This window comes from Leucopleurus acutus (assembly GCF_964270905.1).
Source record: "Leucopleurus acutus genome assembly, chromosome: 1".
Classification (NCBI taxonomy): domain Eukaryota; kingdom Metazoa; phylum Chordata; class Mammalia; order Artiodactyla; family Delphinidae; genus Leucopleurus; species Leucopleurus acutus.
The window spans coordinates 10,313,168-10,338,522 of record NC_139142.1 but is presented as its reverse complement, the minus strand read 5'-3'; the positions used below and the strand labels follow the sequence as shown (position 1 = coordinate 10,338,522).

The following is a 25,355-nucleotide window of genomic DNA, read 5'->3' as shown; positions in this document are numbered from 1 at the left end:
CCGGGCTGGGAGGGCCTTGGTCCCCACCGCTGGCCTGCAGGGGTGTTGGAGGCCCCGGGAGCTCTCCTGGTGCGCAGTGGGCTGGGCAGTGGTGCAGCCTCTTAAGAGCCTTCCCTTTGTGTGTGGGGGGGAGGGGGAGGGCAGGATCGGGGCAGGGGCTTCTCAGGCAGTTGCCCAGCCAGCCCTTGCAGCCTTGGGAGCGGTGGAGCCGGGCTCGGCCGGCCCCTCTCCACCCGGGCCAGAGCCCGACAGATGACCCGCAGGCCTGTGCAGACCTCAGTCGGCGGGGCGTTGCTCTGGCCTGCCAGCCGTTCCAAAAGCCAGAGCTACGCACCTGTGCATCTGCCACCCACTGTGTAAGCCAATCTCAGTTCTGTTCGTCTTGTTCTTTGTAAATATTTAGAAGGCTACAAGAATAAAGACATTTCTTTTGCAGTTTTCACATCTTGGGTCCATGAAGTTGAATGGTCCCCAGGCCTAGGACATGCTAGCTGGCCCAGATGGAGGGCCACCTACAGAGGCTGTGGGGGAAGGCTGGAGTGGCCCAGAGACCTCTGTGATGTCTGGGGATGGGCACTGGGGCCCAACCGCTCAATTCCAAGGAAGGAGGGTGGAGACAGTTCACGGGAAAGGATGCTCTGATTCCCCACGCCAGAGAACAGAGCGGGGAAGGTGTGGCTACCCAGAGGGTTCAAACTGCTCTAGAGAATAGGGAGGCTGGGACCAGGGCAGGGGGACCTGTGCTCCTGGCTCTGCCGTGGGATTTGGGGCTGGAGCCTTCCTCTTGGGGTCTCTCTGCCCCACCTGCAGGATGAGGGGTGGGATGAGAATGGTTCCCTCTGCAGTACCTTCCACTCCAATCACAGCCTCAGGGCAGAGACTGGGCCAAGACCAAGCAGGAGCAGAGCCCCTTGTGGACAAAACAACTGGTTGTTTGACCAAATTGCTCCTTTTTTCAACACAGTCTTTGGTTCTATGTCCATGGGCAAAATCATCATCTTCATCATCATCATGTCTAGCTCATTCAGATTCCTAGGTTACCTGCCAACGGCTCTCTTCCCGGGCCTGATGCAGTCCCTGGCACACCCTAGGTGTCCTGCCAATGGAATGATGAGGGCCTCTGCCTGTGACAATGCACAGAGGGGGGCACTGGTGGCGGGGAGTGGCCCTTGGTTTGGCCCCAATAGTGCCCAAACCAGCAGCCTTGGGAGGTGGGGGGCCGGCAGAGCCAGAGCCCGAGGGATCACCCGCATGGCTGTGCAGACCTCAGTCGGTGGGGCATTGCTCTGGCCCGCACCGCACACTGGCCCAGGATCTGCGCTGCTGTGTGTGGCATGGCTCCGTGGCTGAGAGCGTAGGGGCTGCCATGGGCGCTAAGCGGCTCATTTCATCAAAACACAGTTCTCACGACCGGGACAGGTGCAGGGGACCAGCCTGGTTGGGGACTATGGCTCCCAAATCAAGCATACTGTTGAACAAATTAATGCCCGCTCTGTGCCTCAGTTTCCTCCTCTGTAAAGCAGGGACTAGATCAAAGATAGCAAACAGATGCACCCACCACTTCTGAGTCCAAGGCAAGTACCATCAACTGGTCACACACTCTCTCTGTTGGGGCCCGGATATGGCCTCAGAATCCTTCCTAACACAAGGTCCCAGGATTAGTGATTGCTAAGGACCCTTGCTACCCTGCCTGTTTTTACTCCAGCATTCCCCTGGAGAGGGGCATCCACATGGAGGGGCAGCTTCACTGGGAAGCCGGTGGGTTTCTGGTGGTTTCTGCCTGATGGTCTCAGAGGACTTCAGAGCCCTGAGGCCACATGATGCAGGCAGGGTTGTCCTGAGTTATTAACTGGCTCATGCGGTAGGGAGTCCTCAGCCAGAGCCCTTGCCTCAGGCTGCTCTGGTTTTAAAGAACAGAGAGGGGGCCTGGAGGAGGCATGTCCCCTTCTCTCCCCACCTGCACGTCATTACAAAGGCCCTGCAGGACCCACTGTGATGAGGCTCGGCCCCTCCACATTGTACAGCAGGGTGTTAAAAGCTCTAATCTGGGCCCTGCCACCAGCTAGCTGTGTGACCTTGGGCAAGTTACTTGCCCTCTCTGTGCCAGAACGTCCTCATCCAAAAACTGTGATTGAAAATAGACCTGCCACGTGGGTAGCCATGGGGATGCTGTGAGTGCCGGGCACTCTAGTACTTCACAAAGGATGGAAAGTTGCACCAACCCAGAGTCACCCCTCCTAGTTATCGGACGGTGTCTGTAGGTCCTTCCACACCGACATCTCAGTGTCGTTTATAGAGTGGGCAACCCACGAGAACGGGTGTCCGGGTCATCCAGCCACCCGCACTCCTTCAGAGAAGGAGCCCAGCTCTGGGAGGCATGTTTTCTTGGGGTGCTGCTCGAGTACACCGGGCCTGGGTCCCCACAGCTCCTCTGGGGCTCAACCTTTCCCAGGGGATACCTGGCAGTGCCTTAATTCAAATTCTGAGAGCCTTGTCTGGAAGCAGAAACCTTTACTAAGGTGCCACTCAACAGAAGCACCCGACACCGTGATTTTCCACGTCGAAGCAAGTTGGGGAAAAACACAACTTGGAGAACTTCAGTATTAAAAACAAAGAAACAAAAGACAGCCGCAGTAGCAGGAGCAGCTGCTTCCCTAACCAAGAAGCGAATGGTGTTGTCTCAACATGAAACCCAGGAACTCATCTCCCGCTCACAGGCTCAGATCTCCAGCACTGGGTCAAATGTGCCCCTGCTCACGAAATGAAGACACTTTCAGGGCGTTTACTGTTTGGTGATGCTGTCTAGACACCTCTGTGGCTGAAGTCTTCCCAGGGGCTGGGTAAGCGCAGGAGTGGTGTCTGTACAGTCCTCTTGACAGCAGAGATGGTCAAAACACGGAACCACTGGCACAGTGTGAGCACTGACCACTCAGAACCGACGCCCCAGGGGGAAGCAGGGCATTTATGCTTCAGCTGCTGGGTGATTCGGAGGTGGGGGGCTGGGCAAGGCACTGGAGTGGAGGGGCTCTGACCAGTGGCTGCGACTGACTGGTATGGACGTACATCAATATTCTAAGAACCCAAGGTGACTCCTGTGCCTCCCAAGCCGGGCCCCACATCCTACAAATAAACGGTGCTGACGCTGAATCCCGGGGCTGAGCTCTCCCTTCCCACATCTCCCACCACCTCCTCAAGACTCACCTCCTCCAGGGGAGACCTCCCTCAGACCAGCGTCCCCATCCTGCCCAATGCCTGTGGCCGCTGCCTGTTAGGACCCTCTAGGACATAAGGCGACCTGAGAAGTGCTGTAGGTTTAAGAGTTTTGCCTGATACCCAGCCCCACCCCAAATGCCCCCAAACAACATCTTTCTGCTCTGTCCCATCATTGACTGCCACCCCCTCTGGCTCCCAGGTCAGCAAAGGCATTCTTCAGTCAGGGCTTTCCTCTGGCTATGCACTGAGCCCGCCTTGGCCCCTTCCCCTGGGACCCTGGGGTTGAACATCCCCAGTCTGGGAGGACGCAGGTTTCCTTTGATATTTCCTCAGGATCTCTGAAGCAAGACAGCATGGGATTCTAGCCAAGCACTGATGGGCTGGAATCCCGGGGCTTTGCTGTGTGTACCCAGGCAAGTCCCTTCCCCTCTCTGGACCTGTTTTCCCTCCTGTACCGGGAGGGAGTGGGCAAGATGTGGCCTGGTCCCCTCTGACCCTTGGCTGGGAGATGTCATTTGTCAGACTCATCCTCTTCAGGAAGACACTGGGACTTACTGGTTCCATGGCAAGCCAGCGTGTCAGAGCCAGCAAGGCCACCAGGGGCCACAAGGATGGCAACCTGAGGCCCCAGAGGAGTGAGCCGACAGCAAAGCCAGCCTGGGACCAGTGCTCCCAGAACCTGCCCAGCTGCTTGTTTGCCAAAAGCCAGAAACTCCGTCTGACCTCGCTGAAGCCTCTCCTGGGGCGGGGCCGGAGCAGACTCTGAGGAAGGTCACCTGCTCTGGTGTCACCTGAGTGGCTTTAACCAGTGAGGGAAGGCAGCGCCTATGAGTCACCGGGACTTCCATGGAAACAAGGCAATCTCGGCGGGCCGAGCGGGACTCAGACGGTAGAGCCGGGCCAGACCTCAGCTCTCTCACCTGCACCACCCCAAATGGGCTCGCAGCTCCTGCCGGACTCCTCCCGCACCCACGTGAGGACGGAAGGATGCAATGGGGGGCACGAGGCTTCCTGTCTCTCAAGTGTGGTGCCTTTGCAAGGTCTGACGATGTCCATCGCTCCGGCGTTTGCTCACAGGAGCCGGTATTTGAATGGTTTTTTCCCAGTATCTCAGCTTTTGTAGCAAAACGGGTAAGACGTGAAGACAGCGCCAGGGGACACGTGTATAGGACAAGCCCAGGTGTCAGGAGACTTGTAGGATCTGAGATCCTGTTTGTGATGAAGCTCCAGTTTCCATGACAACTGAACCAGGAGAGAAAAGCCAACCGTGGCTACTCCAACCACAGGGCAGGAAGCTGTCCCCTCTCCTGGGGCTGTCAGGTCTCTTCTGGTGAATGAAGGACACATTCCCTTGGGCCTTTCAGAAGCCCAAACCAAAGTGACACTATCAGGGGTCCATGTGCCCTGTCCCAGCACCTGCTCCTCCCCCACTCCTGCCAGGAGCTGGGCTAAGGACCTGAGGCCCCGGAGGGGTCTGGCGAAAGGGACTTCACCGGGCAGGGCACCATCTGTGCAACATTTATTGTACCTAAGGAAGCCCTCTGGGACCGAGGTCTCCCCACCCCACTCCCCTGGGCCACACCTTTGGGGAGAGAGCTCGGAGTCAAGTGGAGAGTTTCCCAGAGCAAAGGGGGAGGGGCACAGGGACACACTGCAGCAAGGCTGTCTGGGAAAGACAGACTCACCCCCAAAAGTTCTCCAGCCACAGCCCAGAGGTGGCGCCAGGGCTTCCCTGCTGGCCCCTGCCTTCCCCAGACCACCCCAAGTTCTGCCCTGGTCCCATCTCCTGGCCCCAGGAATGGAGCCTTCTGCCATCCCTGATGGCAGAGAAGGTCGGGGATCTCCTTGTCCATTTGAAAACAAACATGGTTCTACTTGACACATTCTGTCCTCTGCTCTGGGCAAAGCTCTGGCCCAGAGACCGGTGAGATCACGGCGCTACCCCAGCTGAGACGGAGGCAGCCCACAGCCTCATCTGTCACCAGGTCCTCTTGGATTTGGGGCCACTGCTGTCCTGACACTCAGTGAAACAGTCTGAGGAACCACTCCTTCTCCACGTGCCCCGGTTACTGGGTGTTCTCATATTTCAGGTATCTAATCAGCCTGCCTGGGAGTGGCAACGTGTCCAAGAGTTTTATACGGTATTTCCCAATGGCTTTTCGAACTTGCAGCCGGCAAAGGTGAGCCAGGGGTCTTGGAGGTTCTGGAAAAAGGAGAGAGAGATGCTGATTCGCCGCTTGCAACTGGCAGAGGGTTTTTATCTATGACCCCTGGCTTGTGGGAAGTTGCCAACCCACGTAGCTGGCTAAGAGAGCGGGTGCCTGGACTACCCCCACGCTCCATAACCCCGGCCCCTGCCAACTGAAAAGACGTCACCCCTCATTCGTCTGCACAGCCCAGGGAAGTAGTAGGGCAGGTACCAAACCCATTTTACAGGTGAGGGCTTAGTGGGGGTCACACCTGGGACTAGAACTGGCATTTCCTTTGTCCTGTGCCCCCTCCTCTACACACCAGCCCAGAGCCCGCCCTTCCCCACAGCCTTAGCAAGTATGACCTCTTAAGTGCCCCCATGCATGGAATTCAGCTCTGGGCTCTGGGGGGTGCAGAGAAGTCAGGGTCAAGGGGCAGGGACTGGGCAGCTTCCAGCAGGTCCCAGAATCCTACCGGGCTGCCTCCTCCAGGAGGCCCCCGGGATACCTCATTCAGTGGAGTTTTCTCAGCTGGGGGGCGGGGGGAGGGGGAGAGAGAGGTAAGAGCAGGGCCTGATGCATCTAGTGATTCATTTCAGCCCTGGGAACAGGGTAGGTATTTGCTGAATCAAAGAATGCCATTCATTCATTCAACAAACACATGCTGACGCCTTCACTGTGGCTGGCCCCGTGCTCGGGCCAGAGATGCAGGGGTACCCACTCAGGAACTTTGGGGAAAGGCTTCCACACCAGATGGCGCATCTGAGCAGGGTCCCCATGGGTGGGTAGGAATCTGCCGGGGGAGGGAGGAAGGGAGGCAGGGCATTCCAGGCAGGGGAAGTAGCAGTGCCAAGCCAAAGAGGCCACCGCCACTCAGGGAAGATCAGGGTGCAGTAGGAATGTGGGGGGAGGGGGGAGCCCAGCCAGCTGCGGGCTGTCTCACTAGCTGCCCCATCACGGCCCTGCCGACACTTCCGCTGCCCTCTGGGATGCTCAGCCCCGCTCTCTGCTGAGTGAAGTCTGAGCTTGTGGGAAGGCAAAAGGCCACTGCGTAGGCAAAGGACACAGGGCCACAGGGCTGGTATCCTGGCTGGCTTTGGAGTCTCTGATGTCAACGTCACAGCATTAAATGAAAACGGACGTGGGAAAGTGTTTCGCAGATGGAGGGCGGGCTTTAAAGTAACCAGAAGAGGTATTGGTTAAGAACTATTTGTTCTTCCTGTTAATAAATGTTTGTAGCACACTAAAGGGTTCAGCATATTTTTTTCCATGGACACAGTTTAGTCGGAAATTACCCTTCCCAGGCAGGGCTTGAGGAGGGGACAGTGAGAGGTGGGTCGACATCTAAGCAAGGACCGCTCTATTCTCTAGTGGCCTCTAGTGGCCAGTCACGGTGATGGCAACCAATTATTCATTAATTCAAGGAACGTTTGTTTATTGAGCATCTAGAGTTCCCAGTGAGTGGTCAAGTCCATCCCACCCTCCCCCGTCCTCCGCCCCCTCCTCCTCCCCACTATCGCCAGCCCAGTAATTTTATTAAGGGCCTCAATTCAAGAGTTCCCAGGCATTTGTGCAAATGGAAAATCCTACGGCAAGTGTGGGTTCAAAGGGGCACAGGGATCAAGGAGAACCTGGCAAGTCAGAGTTGGGGCACTGGGCTGTGGGACAACTGGACAGGTAATGAGGCAGCGTCTTCACCTGGGGACAGCAGCAGCAATGGTGGGATAATAATAACTTTCTGTGGGTCAGCCTCTGTGCTACGTGATTGACAAGCACTTGGGTCAGAGACAGGACTGTGCCCCCTAGCGCCAGAGAAAACCCTGGGGCAGCTGGATTGCCTCGGGGCAGGCATCTCCTCAGTATCGGCTGCAGCACCCAGTTCAACTGGTTCTGACGCCTCACCTGCCCATAATTTCTTACAGGAATTCTTGGCCTGACTCAGCTAGGCTGCCCCATCTACACTGCACACAGCTGCTGGACCGCGGCCAAAGCCCCCTCACTGTGCCAGGTACACACCCGGCCCTGCAAACACCCCAAGCTCACAGAGCTGGGTGGGGCTGGACACTGAGCCTGCCAACCTGCTCTGTTCAGACAGGGATACTGAGGTCCAGAGGGGAGTCCTGCCCACGGTCGCCCAGCAAGCCCCTGGTTCCAGAGCTCCGGGGGCCTGGCCCCTAGACCAGTGACCTGACAGCACCGGCACCACCCGGGAGCATGTTGAAATGCAGACTTTTAGGCCCCACCCCAGACCTGCTGAGTCAGACTCTGCATTTTTAAACAAGATGCTCAGGTGCTTCGTGTGCACTTTGCAGTTCGAGATGCCCTAGCCCATAACTCCCTCCTCCACCCCACCACACTGCTTCCCAGCGGCCCATAATCCTGGGCGACTTACTCTAAAGGTCCTGATACCCCGCGGGGAGCCGGAGTTTTTGTTTAAAGCATCCTAGAGAGATTTAGTGGCGGGATGTTGGGGTCGATCAAACCTGGGTTTGAAGCCTAGCTCTGCCACTAACTAGTGGTGAGACGCTCGCCAAGTGACAGTCTGAGGGTCAGGCTCCTCACTTACAAAACGAGGAGTCACGGAGCCACTGGATGTGACACGCAGCACAGAGCCTGGCACGAGAAGGTGCTCATCAAACGTCAGTAACAGTCACAGGCCCCGAGTCCCGGCCTGAGTCAGGCAGGGTGAGCTGCCAGCCGCAGCAGTGACAGCCCCTACCTGCTTTCTCCTTGATGACAGCCCAGTCCTCGAAGCTGTCAATGTGCTCCTTCAGCCGGGAGCAGAGCTGCACGTTGCCCACGTAGTCCAGGAGGACGTCGATGATGGGCCCTGCCCAGCGGCTCACCTCCGGGGCAGACAGGATCTCGCAGAACTGAAAGGGAGCACACACCAGTGCTGGGACACCCAGGACCAAGGGCACTGCCTCGACAAGCTCATCCTACAGGTGGGAACCTGCGGCCAGTGAGGGCAGGGGACACGTCTGAGGACAGACACTGGGCATGCCCAGGGTAGAATCCAGTTCTCCACATCCACACCCCTCTCTCATCAACACAGGCCTACTGCTGCCAAAAGCGGGAGGGGGGCAACTTGGGCAAGTCACGGCACCTCCCTAGACCCTGCCCTGCCTCAACGTCCTTGTCTAGAAAATGGGTATATGACACCAACTTCAAGGTTTTTTTTTTTTTAATGAGAATTAAGGTAATATAAACATAAACTTCTCTGCACACAGAGGATAGCCCATAAGTGATGGCCATTAGCCATTGTTAATATCTCCAAGAGGAGGGTGTTTCTAATTTCCTTTTCATTTTACATTCTGGCTTATTTAAGTCATCACCATGGACAGGTCTTGCCGCTGGGGTCACTGACTTTCTGCACCTCACCTGACCTTGTACCAGCCTGCTCTCACCTCCACCCGGATCCTGGTCAATCAATCTCATATTCCAGGTGTAGGTTTGCTGGGGGTGATGAACCCCTCAGTTTTGCAGAGTTCCTCACCAATCCCCTGCTCCACTGTTCCTTCCCCCAAAACAGCAGACCAAAGAAAGGACTTAATCGCTCACGTGAACCACTAAGTTCTGCTGCCTCTAAAGCATGCTAACACCGGGTTCTGCTGCCTCCGAAGAGCGCTAAATACTAGCTTACGCTCCCTCCAAAGTGCACTGACCATGAGTCCACACTGCCTCCAAATCCTGCTAACCATCATCTTCTGCTGCCTCCCTAGTGTATTCCACCCCGCCTCCGGTGCACACAGCCTCGGGAGGGAGTGAACCACTAGTTCCCCCAGCCTCCGGAGCGCACTGGCCCTGGCCGCACTCCCCCAGACGCGCCTTCCTACCTGGACGACGCCTGGCGCCTTGTTCGAGCCGGGCGCGTTGTTGAACCTGTTGGAGGACGACGGGGCGGGCGGGTGCGGGCCGTTGCCGTACAGGCACGAGAAGCAGGGCTCGCCGTTGCAGCCGAGGTCCATGAGGAACTTGAGCAGCGACAGGCACTTCATGGAGAACATGATGGTGGCGGGGAAGGCGGTGGGGTGCGTGGCGATGTAGGCGTCGATGTTGGCGCCGTGGTCCAGCAGCAGCTGCATGGTGCGCAGGCAGCCGTGGCGGATGGCCACCAGCAGGGGGTTGATGACGTCGCGGTTGGGGTCGGCGCCGGCGAGCAGCAGCAGCTCGGTGGCGTACACGTTGTTGTTGACCACCGCGAAGTACAGCGCCGAGCTGCGCCGGTCCTCGTAGAGGCGCGCGCGCTCGGGCGCCAGAGGCGCGTTCACGTCGAAGCGCGCGCTCAGCAGAGCCTCGAGCACCTCGTCGTTGTTGCGCTCGGCGGCCAGGTGCAGCGGGCTGATGCCGCTACGGCGCACGCGCGTGCGGCTGGTCACCGGCAGCAACATCTGCACGATCCTGCGGGCGGGGCGGGCACGCGCGGGTCACGGGGCGGCCCGCACCTCTGGGCCGGACCCGCGCCCGGGTGAAGCGGAGGGGCCAGGCTCGGCCGCTCGCAACCACTGAGTGAGGAGGCACGGACCCACCAGCAGGTGTCGCCGCGGAGACAGTCGTTCTCACAATTACCACTTGGGGGAGAATGGGTCTGCTTTACAGATAAGGAAACTTGAGGCTCAGAGAGCTCCCACCACCTTATCAAAATCACAGAGCCAGTAATGAGTGGAGCTGGGCTTCAGACTCACAACCCTTAGCCTCCAAAGTCTGAGTCCTTAAAAACTCAGCCAGACTGGCCCGTGGTTTCAAGAATCTCTTGCCGACTTATTTCAGGCTAAGGAGTGTTGCCCATTCCCAGCTCAGTTATCTGAAGGAATCGATTAGAAGGCCCCAAACCTAATGACTGTCTGGGCTACTATCTTCAGGAGGCAGTAGAGCCACATCGTGAAGCATGGAGCTAGACCCTGCCCTGCCTGGGTAGGCTGGGGGTGCGGGTAGGCGTGGGCGGGCAGGGACAGCCGTATCCAAGGGCTCACCATGTGCCAGGAGACATCCAAAAGCTTTACAAACACTATTCGGTTTAATCTTTACAACACCCCAGAAAGTATGTCTCGTCATTCCCTTTTATCCAGATGAGAAAACTCAATGGTCAGAGTGGTTAGGGGGCTTGCCCAGGCCATACATCGGGAGACACAAACCAGGATTTGTACCCTCCTCTGGCTCCAGGGCTGAGCTGTCCTGCATCTCTGTCTTGCTGCCCTGAGGCCTTGGTGGATCCACCAGGTCCTGGGGGACAGGAGGGGACAAATCTGTCTGGCCCCAGCCACTCCTGCCCCAGACCCCAGTTAGCCCTCAGTGACCGTGAGGTCGCCTCCCCGGCCCTGGGAGTCTCAAAGCCTCTTCCCCTGAAGGCTGACTCTAGCCTCTCCCAGGCCCTCTGCCCTGCCTGTGGCTCCGAGAGGGTTGATCAGCTGCGGCTGAGGCTGGAGATTGCAGCCAGCCCTGACTCTGCTCTCTTCTGATGAATCAGGCACTATTCTCAGCCCTTAACCTACGCTAATCTGTTATATCCTCCCAACAGCCCTATGAGATGTGTACTAGCATTAACCTCATTTACAGATGAGGAAAGAGAAGCCCAGGGACACACAGCCAGTAGGTGGTGGAGCCAGGATTGGAACCCAGCTAGTCTGATTCCCCCTGGAGTGAGAAGCACACACTTAACCACTCCTCTGCTTCTTGTGTGGCAGTCAGGAGGCAGCTGCTATGTCACAGGGTTTTACATTCTTCACAACACATTACTTTCCTGCCCCATTTTATCTTCACTGCAGGCTGTGGAGGTAGCCAGAGTGGGTCTGTGGCCTTTGTAACAGGCGGGGCTCAGAGGGATGAAGTGACTGATCGAGGGCCATAAAGCAGTTCTGGGGCTTGACCCCAGGAATCCTGACCCCTTGTATTTGCTGTCTTCCCCTAGACCCCTGCCACCTGCCAAGCTCTTGCCACTGACGTGATTACAGACCCTAACCCACACATTCCCGGCTGACAGGTGACCTTGTGTGGGCTCCAAGGAAGTGGCCATGGCAGGGCAAGCAGGCGCCACCAGGCCCATTCCCACACCTTTTTGCCTCCTGGCACTTGGGCTCCTGGGGCTTCTGGCTTCTTAGAAATGTGATGCCAGGGACCTCCCCTTAGGATCTCAGTGGAAAGTATTATTATGGTTAGTGACGCTGTGTTTGCTTAAAATCTGCCTCTCAAACCTCAAAAGGAAATTCACACACCCAGGGGGGCTAATTGCCTCCTAATTTCTATTTGTGCAGGCTCAGGAGGCCTGACCTCGCTCTGTTGAGGTGCTGGTCAAAGGCGGGGGCCGGGGCCTCAGCCTGGACCACAGCCATTGCCAACAAATGCTCCCTAACAGCCGTAACATGCCCAAGCACGGGAAAAACAGCGAAAGGGGCTGCCTGGGGCCACTGGCCAGATGGGCTGGTATCTCTGGCAGGTCACAGCTGGTCTCCACTGGTCCTTTGCCGAACCAAGGGAAAATGGCAGAAATGTGGGAACGTGACTGGACGTTGCCTAGAGTCCCAGAAAATAACACAGTGAAATTATCTAATTGTTGTACGCTTCTGGAGGACTTGGCCAAGCTGAGAGTAATTGTAATGCTGGGCGGGGTCTGGAGATCAGTGTGTCCAGCCTCCCATTTTACGGAGGGTGAAACTGAGGCCTGGGTGTGGGGTGGGAGGTGGAGGTTGGACTGGAGGTGGATGGCAAAGCCAGGGCAGAATGCAGGCGTCAGAATGCCCAAGACCAGGCCTTTCCATGATGCCCCAGTCCCCCTAGGCCTGGGGAGTGTTGGTCGCCCCACTGCATGTCATCACTTCTCTCCCACAGACCAGTTGGTGGGAGGAGGGCAGGAGGACGATGGGGAGACCCCACAAGACAGACTGGGACATTCCCATTTCTCCCATGGGCAGGTCCTGGGACCACAGGTGCTCAAAATGCACCTTAAGAAGAGAACAAACGTACTCATTGCCTGGCAGAAACTTTGGTGTCGGAGGCCTAGTTCCCTGTCCCTCTCTTCTCCTTTCCCCAGCATGGAAGCCGCACCCACCAGCTGAGCCTCCTGGGTCACCGGGTCACGGTGGTGTGACCTCTGCCAGCATTCAGTATAAATTTGACCATGGACTTGACTTTCACAAGGGAACCAGCTGCCCACAAATGGCTCTGCTCCCAATACCACTGGTAGCACTGTGTCAACCTGGCAGTGTGTGTGTGCGTGCGTGTGTGTGTGTGTGTGTGTGTGTGTGTGTGTGTGTGTGTGTGTGTTGAGGGAGGATTACCTCTTTTCTGAGCCCTTACAGAGCCAGCAAAGGCTCCACCAGTGAAGAATCTGCCTGAGGGTGTTCCCGAGGGCACAGTGGGATTCCTGCCCACGAGGGATCCCTCTGGGGGAAAGTCTGCAGCTCTTCCCCTGGGAGCTGGAGCGGAGGAGCAGGTCCTCCACGAAGGAGGAAAAACAGGCCCACTGCCACTCTGTGCCACCTGCTGGATGAACAAGCAAGCCTAGGGGTCTCTGGGTCCCCGGAGAGACAGTGGAGCCTGCTGAGGATACAAACTGCGTGCTCTCAATCCCTGTGCAACTCAGAATCCCTGAGGGAATGCCGAAAATGCAGATTCCTGGGCCCTGACATTCAGGGCCCAATTCAGCAGGTCTGGGGAGGGGCCCCGGAATCTGAGGTGGGTGATCTATGCATCACGCCTTGAGAAACTTTGCTGCAAACCTCCATTTTCCTCCAGAAGGTACAAGCAGTAAACCAGTTTCCTGGAGTGGATGGGGTTAGAGAAAAGGGCCTGTCCTCTTATTTTCTGGGAGGCCTTGAGCTCTGAGCCTCAGTTTCCCTTTTAATTAACGGGCATGCTAACTTGCTTATGAATGTGTTGAAAAATGCATTTTAATTTAATGTATTAAACATTCTCTATTCTGCCTTTCCCAGAAAGAGTTTTAAGTGGCTTGCAAAGGTAATATAAATTAGAAGTAAAAGGAAAGGATATTTAAAAGTTAGGGAAGGCCCAAAATACAAGTCAGTATTATATGTCAGCCACAAACTACACATTGCTTCTCCCCTGGGATGCCTGGCAAAATCAGCTGAGGGCCTTTAGAAATCCTGCAGCCCTAGCCCCAACCCAGATTGCTTACAGCGATATCTCTAAGGGCGGCGCCCAAGCCTCAGGGGTTTAAGAGTTCCCCAGGGTTCCAGTGTGTAGCCAAGGCTGAGAACCAGTGGTTTCAGTGCTATTCTAAATTCAGTTTAAAGGGATCCTGCACCATCTGCTCTTGTCTAATACTACTTCTTAATAAGTCTATCTTTGGTGCTGAGTTTTAATCTCATAAGGTGTCTTTGCTAAACTGGAAATGAAAAATAAGAAAAAGTGTGTCTTGGGGCTTCCCTGGTGGCGCAGTGGTTAAGAATCTGCCTGCCAATGCAGGGGACACAGGTTCGAGTCCTGGCCCGGGAAGATCGCACATGCGGCGGAGCAGCTAAGCCCGTGCGCCACAACTACTGAGCCTGTGTGCCACAACTACTGACCCCGTGCGCCTCGAGCCCGTGCTCCGCAACAAGAGAAGCCACCGCAACAAAGAGTAGCCCCCGCTCGCCACAACTAGAGAAAGCCCATGTGCAGCAATGAAGACCCAACGCAGCCAAAAATAAACAAAGATGAATAAATTTATAAAAAAAAGAAAGAAAGAAAGAAGAAGTGTGTCTTGGAGGTGCCTAAGACTTTGGGGTCTTGGGGGCTCCTTTCTCAGCCACGCCCAAATGTCACGCCCTCCAGTTAAAAGTGCTGAAGGCACCATCTGGTGAGCACTGAGCCCAGATGCTGGAACCACCTTCCATGCTACGGACAGGCGGGTCATCCTGGCAGGTGGTGAGTGCGGAAGGCCTAGGGAAATTCACATCAAATCCCCAAGCAGCCAAGGGACGACAGCGCGGAGAGGACCACATGCCACATGCCCAGGGAGTGAGTGCAGCACTGGGGGCTTGCCTGGCCGCGGGCCCTGCCAGGTGGCAGGAGCTGCTGGGAATCGGCTTTACCCCTCTGTAGGGCAGCCGTCAAAAGGTGGCCTGGCCCCCTCAGTCTTGGGGTCGAGAGGGAACTGAGGTCTGAGAATGGAGGGTGAATAACCAGGGACATGGCTTTGGGAGTCAGCACGAGTCCAAAGCAGGAGACTCTGGGAGAGCATAAGCCATTCACGTTGGTGGTTCCAGAGAGGCCCAGCCTTTCTCCCTGGCCATCCTTAGCCACACCCAGTGCCCTTTCAAACTCCCCACCAGCTGGGGCCAGACCGCTGACATCTAGTTCCACCTGAAGCCATTGGGCGTGACTGGAGGATGCCAAGTGACAGTCCCAGCTCGGCCACTCTCTGGCAAACCACTTCCCATCTCTGTCCTCGGGTCTCTCCTCTGCAAAATCAGGCTTGGATTAATTCAATGGTTCCCCCCAGAGGTCTGGCTGGGCTGTATCTGGTTGACCCAGAGCTTTTCAGTGATAGAGACTTGGGCTCCCTCTCTCCTGGAGATTCTGGTTCCGTGTGTCTGGGATGTGCCATTTAAAAAATAGCCCAGAGGGCTTCCCTGGTGGCGCAGTGGTTGGGAGTCTGCCTGCTGATGCAGGGGACACGGGTTCGTGCCCCAGTCCGGGAAGATCCCACATGCCACGGAGCGGCTGGGCCCGCGAGCCGTGGCCGCTGAGCCTGCGCGTCCGGAGCCTGTGCTCCGCAACGGGAGAGGCCACAACAGTGAGAGGCCCGCGTACCGTAAAAAAAAAAAAAAAAATAGCCCAGAGTGACTGTGCTGTACAGGCAAGTATGGGGAGCCAGCGTACCGGGAGGTTTCAAGGGTCAGCCCTTCTGTCTCCTTCCCTCGGGATCTCTCTGGAGTCAGGTTAAGAGAATCCATGTTTGTTGACTGATGCTGGATCTTTCTGGAGCTGAAGAGCAAGATGCTATCTTGCCCACCACCTCTGCCTGACTTAAGTTGCTTTCATCCCTTCATTGGTTTCACTGAAAAATTATGGAATGTACCCTCCCTACATAAGAGAGAATGCAGACCCAGTGAGCACCTACTGTGTGCCAGGTGCTCTGCTGAGGGCTTTATTTCCATTCTATAGCCGCGTATGTCCATTTCACTAGTCCCCGCAACAGCCCCTGAGGCAGTGCAACCTACCTCCCGTTTTACACAAGAGGGAATTGAGGCTCAGGAAGGTTAAGCAAGCTCCCCAGGGCCTCAGGAGGCATTCAAACCCCGATATGTCTGCCTCACGGCCAGCTACTTGGTCCAGAGAAGGCGGGGTCTCCTCTGTGCATGTATGGGGCATGGAGCGGGGAAGGCACCCTTGGTTGGTCATTTGTGCGGGTACCTACAGAGCAGGGCCTGGGGCCCCTGAGAGTCAGCTCTGTCTCCTGTGTCTCCACTCCATTCTCCACCCCCATTTCCCTCTGCCTTAGCGGACACCACCCACACCCTCCAGCACACACGATCTTCTCCCTGCTGAGGACAGGGCTGCATTTCCCAAAGTGTGTCGTCTGGGGTACACGAGATGGGATTTTAGGTGAGACGGTTTTTTTATTAATTGTAACTTGATAATTTTAACAATTTAATAGTGTGATAAACGTTCCCTTTTGAAAATAAATTCATTGAAAATAATAACGTCTTGAAAGGAAAATACTAAGAAGTGAGGGTGCAGATATCTAAAATCAGGAAGAATGTCTGTGAATGCTCAAAGTCTGGGGAACACTGGTCGAATGGAAATTTCTGGGCCCTGTGCATCCTCCACGGGCACCTCCTAGGCGAGTCTTCCCTGACCCTCCAGCTAGTGGTGGTGCAGGTGGAGGTTTAACAACTTGCTCTCTGGGGGGAGGAGGGGCCTCTGATTTCTAACAATCATTAATTTCCATGGTGTAGATACTCTCATCATGGCCATTTTCAGGCTACCAATGTGACCAATCAGCTCACAGGAGCTGTACAAGCCAGCTCTAGCACTCCTCTGCTTCCAGCCCATGCTAGTCTCTAGGACCACCACGGACCTCAGCTCTTCGTGCTCTTTCATTCGTCATGAATTTGTGTGTGTGTGTGTGTGTGTGTGTGTGTGTGTGTGTGTGTGTGTGTGTGCGCGCGCATCTTCTGTCCCACCAGATTGCTCCCTGAAAACTTAAGCTTCTCTCACCTCACTCAAAGTACCTAGCACACAGTAAGTGCTTAAGAAAAACTAGCTAGTATCAATGGTACTATTGGTATTATTGTAGGTATCCTCTGTATGCCTGCTAACTGCCTAAGAGGTTATCTTTGCATCCCCAACAGAAATGTCCACTAGTCCAGAATCATATCTGGCTTTCTGTGTGGAATCCAGTAGATGTGACGTTTGGAACAGGTGAGTTCCTGTCATTTGCAAGCTGAGTGACCTTGGGCAAGTTGCTCAACCTCTCTGTCTTAGCTTCCTCATTTGAGAAAAAATGAAGATAATCGTATCTACCTCAATGGATCTGTTAAAAGAATTATGAAAAGTACAGTTGTTAAAAGGATTAAACACATTTCTAATGTAAAGTGCTGGAAAGTGCCACATAGGTGTTGGCTATTATTATTGTTCCTGGTGTTGTAAGCATTCGCTCTAGCTTGCTGACTGCTGAGGGGTCTTCCTCTTTTCCACCTAAAACGTGGCCTGGGCTCTGACCTCTCCTGGGCCTCCCTACCCCCATGGGCGGGGCATTCAGAGGAATGGGCGGGGCAGGGGAGGAGCCTCAGGGGCAGGGGCGGGGCCTGGGCTGACCTGTAGTTGCCCTTCTTGGAAGCGATGTGCAGCGGGAGTATGCCATCCTTGTTGGCCTTGTTGGCGTCGGCACCCTGCGACAGCAGGAACTCCACCACCTTCTCGTGCTCGTTCTTGCAGGCCTCGTAGAGGGCAGATGCGTGGTCGCTGGCCTGTGTGTTGATCTCAGCACCTGGCAAAGGAGAGGCGGATGGGTGAGTGATCAGGGTGGTCACTGTCCTTGATGTAACGCCCACCTCGGGCTGGCCGCTGCTGCCCTAACCACTGTGATACACTGGATCACCCGGAGGACCTCCAGCTCCTTTCTGCTACATTGAGACCCGCTGTCTGCCATCCTGAGCTGCCACGACGATGCTGGGATTTACTGAGCACTTGCTCTGTGCCAGACGCTGTGCCTTACCTATGCGACCTCTTTGAGTCCGCAGCATACTGTAACCCCATGCAATCGGTAACAACTTTATCTCCACGTCACAGACAAGGACGACGAAGCACAGAGAACCTCTGCAACTGGCCCCAGAACCCCCAGCCCATAAGGGAAGAGCCCAAACTTGAACCCCGATGATCCGATGGCAGAAGCCCTGACAGATGGTCAGATGGCAGAGACCATGCTCTCAACACGCATTCCACCTGAAGGATCCAGATCCTGCCCTGAGGAAGGCCCTCACAGCTCTAGGAGGGCACAGCGCCTCCTCGCACAGAAAACCCTAATAATTCCATTCATTGGGACTTGCCCTTCCCTGCCTTCCATTTCAAGGAATAAGGGAGGAATTACTTCTTGTCTCCTCTGAAGGAAACACTACACCGTGCTGCAGGAGGGAGGAATCCAGCCTGGTGACAGTCTCCCGTGAGCCCAGTCCCCTACGCCTTCTCCGTCTCCTGGTGGTGATGGAGAGAATGCAGGGGTTTCTCTGCAAAGGGCGGTGCAGCCTGTTCCCAGTCCCTCCCTATTCCGGAAGGAAATAGAACTGAGACGGCAGTGAAATGTCAGTCAGGGCTGAAATCAAGAGCATCTGTTAACCACAGATCCCCTCTCTCTGGGCATCCAGCTTATCACAAGCTTTCTTGTCATTTAAAATTTTTGATGACTGATTTCTGGTCTAGCGGAAAGAGCACAGGCTTTCATGCCAGACAAGAACCAGTTGAAGTTTCTGTTTCATGCTTTACAAGCTCTGTGGCCTTGGGCAGCCTTTAGGAGTCTCAGTTTTCTCATCTGTTGACCGGGAATAATAGTACCTACTCAACTGCAAGGAGTAAATAAGGCAATGTAAGCAAATATCCGCTATAGACTGAAACACTCATGTCCCCTGAAAACTCTTATGAAACGTAATCCCCAGTGTGATGCTGTTAGAAGGGGGAGCCTTTGGGGGGTGATTAGGTTATGAGGGTGGAGCCCTCATGAATGGGATTAGTGCCGTCATAAAAGAGACCACAGAGAACTCCCTCACCCCTCCACCATGGGAGGACACAGAGAGAAGTTGGCTGCCTAGGAAGTTGGGACAGGCTCTCATGGGACACTGAATCCACCGGCACCTTGATCTTGGACTTCCCAGACTCCAAAACTGTGAGAAATAAACCTTGGTTGTCCGTAAACCACCCGGTCTGTGGTATTCTGTGAACTAAGACAACCTCCCCACCAGGTGGCTGGCACAGAGGGGCTGCTCAGCAAATGCGAGTTCTCCAGGATGCAGGGGCCGGGGCGCAGAGGCTGCTTCTGCCTCCACCCCGAGGGAGACTTGGCCAGCGGCTCTGACACTGCCAAGCTCTCAGAGTCAGGCTCCCTGGAAGCCTGGAGCCCGCCGGCCTCAGGCAGAGCCGCCTGCTCACACAAGAAAAATATTTGCGTTTGCAAGTGGACTCAGCCCACAACGGGAACAGACCCTGACTCAGGGCTTCAGCGGGAGAGCTGGGCAGATGTCTAGCGTTAGCCAGTTCCCCTCGCCTGTCCGCTGAGCACCCCGCCCTTTGCCCAGCCTCATTTCCTGGCTCCCAGGACCCTCCCTGTGCCCCTCTGTCCTCAGGCTGGTCAGCCCAGATATGTCCCCAGCGGCAAGGAACTGCCCTGGGTCTGTTTTCCCAACTGCTCGGGCACGTGCTGAGTAGGTGGATGCTATCCAGGCCAAGCCCCAGGATGGAAATTCTCGAGGCCTGGGGCGGGTGGCGGGGTGTGAAGAGCATGCAGTTTGGAGTCAGATGGACGCAGTCGGAGTCCAGGCTCTGACTGCGACCAATCATTTAACCTCTGCGAGCCTCGGTCTCCTCATCTACAAAATGGCATGAGGACACTCCCTGCCTCTTAGGGCTGTGGAGGAAACCCCACTGGCTTCTTGTGCTCATGCCTAGTGCAGTGCCTGGCACACAGTGGGTCCTCAACAAATTATTCCAACTCAGCCCCAGCGTCTGGCTTACCTCTGGGTTCTCTGTTGCTCAAGTGGAAGGGTCACTTCCCATGGAGAGAGAAAGGAAATCAAAAGTGTTCTTGGGGTAGATTAGAATATAATACTCTTTAACCAGAAGAGTGTCTGCCAAAGTCTTGGAGTCTTCTGTTACTGGGACATGATAGTTCAGGCAATATTATTTTATTTTGTCCCATTAAGTGAACAAAGATTTTTCAGAAGCAAGGAGTGCAAAGACCAGGGTTCAAATCCCAGTTCTAATTTTCCGTGAGACCTTGGACAAGTCATTTTCCTATTCTAGTCCTTGGTTTCATCACCTATAAAGTGAGGAGGTGACCTAAATGTTGTCTGAAGTTCCTTCTGGCCGTGATAGAAGAGAAGCGGTTAGGGTGTCGGGAGACTAAGATTCTGGCTAGTTCTATCACTAATTTGCTACGTGATTATAGATAGACAAGTCCCTTCCTCTTTCTGGGCCTCAGATTCTTCATTTGTAAAATGAGGTTGCTGAGCTAGGTTAGAGATGGCTAATACACAGCACGTGTGCCACCCCACTCCAAGTTTGTGCCTAATTGCGGGGATCACTTGTGGAGCTCAACACATTTCCGGCTGAGCCTAGACACAGCCTCAGAATCCTTCTCAACACAGTACTTCCGGAAGATAGCATCACTCAGTCAGAGTATATCCATAGAGGACCCCTAAACTTGCCTTCCCTTAGAGTTGGTCTCTGAGGTCCTTCCCAGCTGTGCCCCTTGGGAACTCCATGACCCGGGGACCCTAGCACTCACCGTGTTTGGTCAGGAACCTCAGTGCCTCCAGCTGCCCACTCTGGGCGGCCACGAACAAGGGGGTGATGCCATAGGCATTCTTGGCTTCCACCTTAGCACCTCTGCTCACCAGGATCTCCATGACCTCCAGGTCATTGCGAGCAACAGACTCGTGCAGAGCCGTCCAGCCTCGGTTACAGCGGTGGTTCGTGTCCGCGTTGTACTGCACCAGAATCCTCACCGCCTCCACATTCTTGCGCTCACAGGCTGTGCCCAGGGAGAAGCAAGATGGTCAGCAGGGCCCCGGCAGGAGCTGGCCAGCCAAGACTTCATTCATTCGTTTGTCCATCTACCCATTCACTCATCAGCCGTAAATGGATTCACTCAACAAATATCTACTGGATCTGCACTAAGTTTCAGTCTCTGCATAAACCTAGATATACAACTAAAAGTAATAGTAATACGAATGAGAATTAATATTTGCTGGTATGTCTCTGGCACTGGTTATGTGCCAGGCACTCTATTCTAAGCACTTTGCATAATTAACTAATTTAGTTCTCCCAACCACCCTTAAAGGATGTAGTGTTATTCCCTTTCACAGATGAGAGAAGTGAGGCACAGAGAAGTTAAGTGACTTGCCCAAGGTCACACAGATAGTAAGTGGCAGAACTGGGATTCAAATCCAGGTAGTCCGTTCTGGAGTCTCTGTCCCCTGGAAGGTTCTGGAATGCCCCTACCTCATCTCCCTTTCCAGTGTTACCTGCTTCGGTCCTCCACGAGCCAGAAGGGGAGGAGGAGGGCAGTGCCATCGTCCTGATCAAAACACTTCCTCAAAAGCTACTCACTTAATTTGGGCTAAAATCTATCTTCTGAGTCTGCTCAAACGTCCCTTATAAGCCGCATCTTGCAGTGGGCCCTAAACGCAGCCTTAGCGCTGGCAGAGCGTCTACCAGGGAGGCTGGGCACTTGTCCAAATTAACCATTCCTAGAAGCTTCTCTGAGTCAGTCAGAGGGGGTGGTGAGAAGGAAGGGGGGCTGACTGGGTAGTGTTTCAAACAGGACCCCAGGCTTGGTTTCCTCACCTGTAAAGCACAGATAATGGAACCTTCCCGAGAGGATGCCGTGGGAGGGTGGAGTGAGGTAGCACATGAAGGCTCTAGGGTGGAGCTTGGCACATCGTGGAGCTCATGCAGGACCAGGGCCCAGGCTTCAGCTGTGAGTCACCCAGCATATTGGGCGCTCTCTCTGGGTCAGCTGAGGCTCCAGGTGATGGCTCCAGTGCCCAGGGGACATGAGTTCTAGGGAAGACACTTCCACCACAGGTCTGCAGTGGACCTGGCTCCTGCTGCCTATGGAATGTTCCAGGTGCTGGATACCAGACACAGGGAAAGTTGGAGATTTCTGTAGTTTTTCAACGTTTAAAGGTCCTATCATTTTTGCAAGCCCCAAAGCTGATTGCTTAAGCGTATAGGCATGAACTAAACACTTGATCGTGGAGTAGTTCAGAGTGTGGTGCTGGCATCCAGCTCGCGGAGTTTAGATCCCAGATCTGCCCTTGCTGGCTGTGTGATCCTGGCTGCCTCATGTCAGTTCTCTGTGCCTTAGGGCTTCATCTGTAAAATGGGATACTAGCATCGCCTCCCTCGTACGTGGATGGATACGAGGGTTAGAAAAAAGAACAGAGCCTCGTACTTAGTAAGCACTCAATAAATACCAACTGTCATGAGTATTCGGATTTTGACCCTGGGTACTGCCAGGGCAGCCAGTGAATGTCCTTGGATGATGTATTGGGTAAGCCAGGAGTGTTTCCTTTTCTCGAACATCCTGGAGGTACAAATTCCCTCTCACGCCTCTTTGCTTTTGCCTATGCTGTTCCCCTTGCTTGTCCAGCTGGTAAATCCCTCCCATTCAGGCTCAGCTCTGGGACCCCCTCCTGCGGATGCCCTCTTCCACATCAGGGCCCCTCCCCAATGTTCCCAGGTGCCTTGTGCCAAGCTCTTCAATGCCAGTGGCTGACAATTACATCATCTGCGAATCGACGCCCACCAGACGGGGAGAGCACATGGACACGGACCGTATCTTTTCATCTCAGGGCTCTCAGCATGCCTGGCCCATGGGAGGACTTGGGAAATGTTGACTGAATATGTACATGAATGAATGGTTCAACTATGGAAGTTATACATCTAAACGAGGTTGCATCATCAAAGTAGACCCCCTTGGGGAGTTGTACAATTTGCAAGCAATCCTCCCCATTGCCCACCTAGTTTCTGGACCCTCCCTCGGGGAAGCCCACCCCAGTGGGCTCACCTTTGTAGAGTGGTGTCTCTCGGGCCTTGTTGGAGATGTCGGGCTCAGCTCCAGCCTGGAGCAGGGATTGGAGGCAGTCCAGGTGTCCCCTGCATGTCGCCAGGTAAAGGGCCGTTTCCTCCTGCAGGGTGCGCTGGTCAATGATTGCCGGGTATGCTGGGGAGGATAGACCAGGAAATTCAAAAGGAGGAAGATACCCACCTCCCCCTCCAACACAGGGGTGGTCCCAATTTCCTCCCAGTTCCAGGGACAGATGTGAGTGGCCTCCACCTGAATTTACCATCCACACTGCCACACTGCCCTGCCCTTGGATTCAGTCACTTTCACAGGGCTGTTTCAGCTTCCCGGTCATATTAATCCAGCTCAGATGCCACCTCCTCTGGGAGGCCTCCCCTGGTTGAACCCCCTCCTTCTCCGAATGGCCCTGTCCTTCCCTTACACTCCCACCAGCCACTGCCGGAAGTCCGTCTCATGTAGTCGCTCCTGCCCTGGAGTGTGGTGGGCTGCCTGGGGTCCATGCTTCTTGAGAGCAGAGGTAACTCCTGCCTGCAGGTGTTCCCCATCCACATCTGGCCTGGGGGAGAGCCGAGGCTCAGAGTGTCACAGCTGCTGGAGATGGCCTTGGCAGGGCACAGGCACAGCTGTGGTATTTTCCACACCAAATCAGCCCCTGGAACATTCTCGAACAAACTGGCAGTGGCTCTCCCACAAGTCAGCCTTCCCTCATTCCTTTTCTAGGAATTAGGCCCTCCTGTCCTGGGAGGCCTGGAGAGGTGGTGGGATGGGCGGGGCAGCGCTGGCGGGATGGCTTGCTTCCCCAAGCACTTCCTTGCTTCCCACTTGATGACTTTAACTCTGCGAGCGGGGTGGTAACTTTGCCTCGCCCCTTTCACCATGGTGGTGGTGAGGCAAAGCTCCGCAAGGAGCGTGCCCTTGCCCGCGCGTCCGTCCCCACCTGTGGCTGCGCGCAGAGCCCAGCGCCTCACCTTGGTGCAGTGCCTTCAGGCAGCTCAGCTGGCCGTAGTAGGCCGCCTCATGCAGCGGCAGCCAGCCCTCCTTGTTGGGCTCTGCGAGGTTCTTCCCCGCCTTGATCATCGCCTTCAAGGCCTCTTCATCGCCTTCCTTGATGGCCTTTAGCACAGGGTCCACGGGCCTGTGAGAGCAAGGGGCAGGTCATTCCTCCGGACTGGGGCAGGCAGAGGCAGGACCAGGTGGCCTTTCTCCCAGAAGGAAAGCAGGGCGTGCTGGTGACCAGGAGTGGGGCTGGCTGTGGGATCGCACAGTCCTGCTTGGCCCTGCTGCTCTGGGACAGGTGCTCAGCCCCTGCAGCCGTGTCCTCTCAATAAGGAGAATAATTTTTCCTAACCCACATGGGCGTGCCCTGGAAACTCTGCCCTGACCTCGGCCCTGACCTTGGCCACTCTGACTCTCAGCCCCGTCACGGCTTCCTCAGCCTGCCTGTGACTGGGTCAGCCTCTCCCTGCCTCCGGTCCTAAGCCCTCAGCTAACCACTGGCTTTTACATGTCTTTGATTGTTTGCCCACTGTCTGTCTCCCCCACTGGACTCTGAGCTCCAAGACCACAGGGCCCATGTCTTTCTTTTATCCCTTATGATTTGGTTCCCACGGCACAGCTCAGTGGCTGGTCCATAATAGCTACTTAATAAATACTTGCGGCTTGAAAGAAAGAGAGAGAGAGAAAATATGAAAGGAAGGGAGGGAGAGAGGAAGGATTCAGAATTTAAGAACCCTGACAATTATTTCACTCCTTCATCCCTTCTATTTCCAAAAAGACAGCCTCTTCCCTGTTAGAGTTTTGCTTGTGTCTTTGGGGATTGTATTTGTATCTCTTTCAACACAGTCTTTGCAATGGCCTCCTCTGAGCGTTTGGAGGACGCACTGGCCTAAGAAGATAAAGGTGAGGGCTCTGGATCGGGCTTTGCCAGTGTTCCGTCCCCCTGTGAGCATCCCTGGGCCTGGAGTATTCCCATGCCTTTATCTCCAAGTTGGGTACCACATCGGGAAACTCCACTAGAAACATGGCCGGCTCATTCACTTCCACAGATGGAAACCAAGGATCTCTTTTAAACAGAGCTCCTTGGTGGCCAGAAGAGAATCAGGGGACCCCTCTGTCCCTGCAGCTTTCAGTGGCTGCATCTGCTATACCAAGACCATTTCTACCAGGAGGATTCGGGCTTCCAGTGTCGGCCCCCCAAAGGGATGGATAACTGACCCCACTGGAGGTTTTAGTGATAATTAAACTCCTTCCCTGAGCATAGCACTCCAGAGTTTACCAAGCACCTCCACCTTCGGGGCCTGTTTGCACTGAGACAAAGGCGCAGACCCTTCAGAGGGGGAGTCCGTACAGTGAGCACCTCTCTGGGGTCTTCCCAACCCCTTTCCTTTCTCCGGACCCTTCTCCTCACCTCTAGAACTTTCAGCTGCTGAAAGATTTAAGTATCTGAAGGATTAATACGTTTGACACCTTCACAATTTAAAACTTCTGAATATCAAAAAGATTTCAGGGCTAATATGAAAGATAACTTCTTAGCTTGGCTCATCCAAGCCACTTCGTTTGTTCGTTTGTTCATTCATTCGTTCATTCATTCATTCATGCACTGAGCTGGCTTCCCCCATCCTTGGAGAGTCAGTGAGGACAACAGACTGCTGTGGGTCCACTCTTGGGGAAAGAGCTGCGTAAGTGGTCCCCTTTCCCTGATGGAGGAGGTG

At 55.0% G+C, this 25,355-nt stretch overlaps 1 protein-coding gene across 1 annotated transcript in view; it reads right to left on the bottom strand.

Annotated features, from left to right (window-relative positions):
• Positions 1-5,279: 5,279 nt before the first annotated feature.
• Positions 5,280-25,355, bottom strand: part of ASB2 (ankyrin repeat and SOCS box containing 2) — a gene marked incomplete at both ends in the record, with an annotated part of 28,816 nt that continues 8,740 nt past the window's right edge. Inside the window, 7 exons of the mRNA XM_082856862.1 lie at positions 5,280-5,416; positions 8,122-8,275; positions 9,239-9,803; positions 17,163-17,334; positions 20,341-20,586; positions 22,627-22,782; positions 23,613-23,779. Of these exons, the coding sequence (XP_082712988.1) occupies positions 5,280-5,416; positions 8,122-8,275; positions 9,239-9,803; positions 17,163-17,334; positions 20,341-20,586; positions 22,627-22,782; positions 23,613-23,779 (1,597 nt within the window). The remainder of the gene's footprint in view (positions 5,417-8,121; positions 8,276-9,238; positions 9,804-17,162; positions 17,335-20,340; positions 20,587-22,626; positions 22,783-23,612; positions 23,780-25,355) is intronic.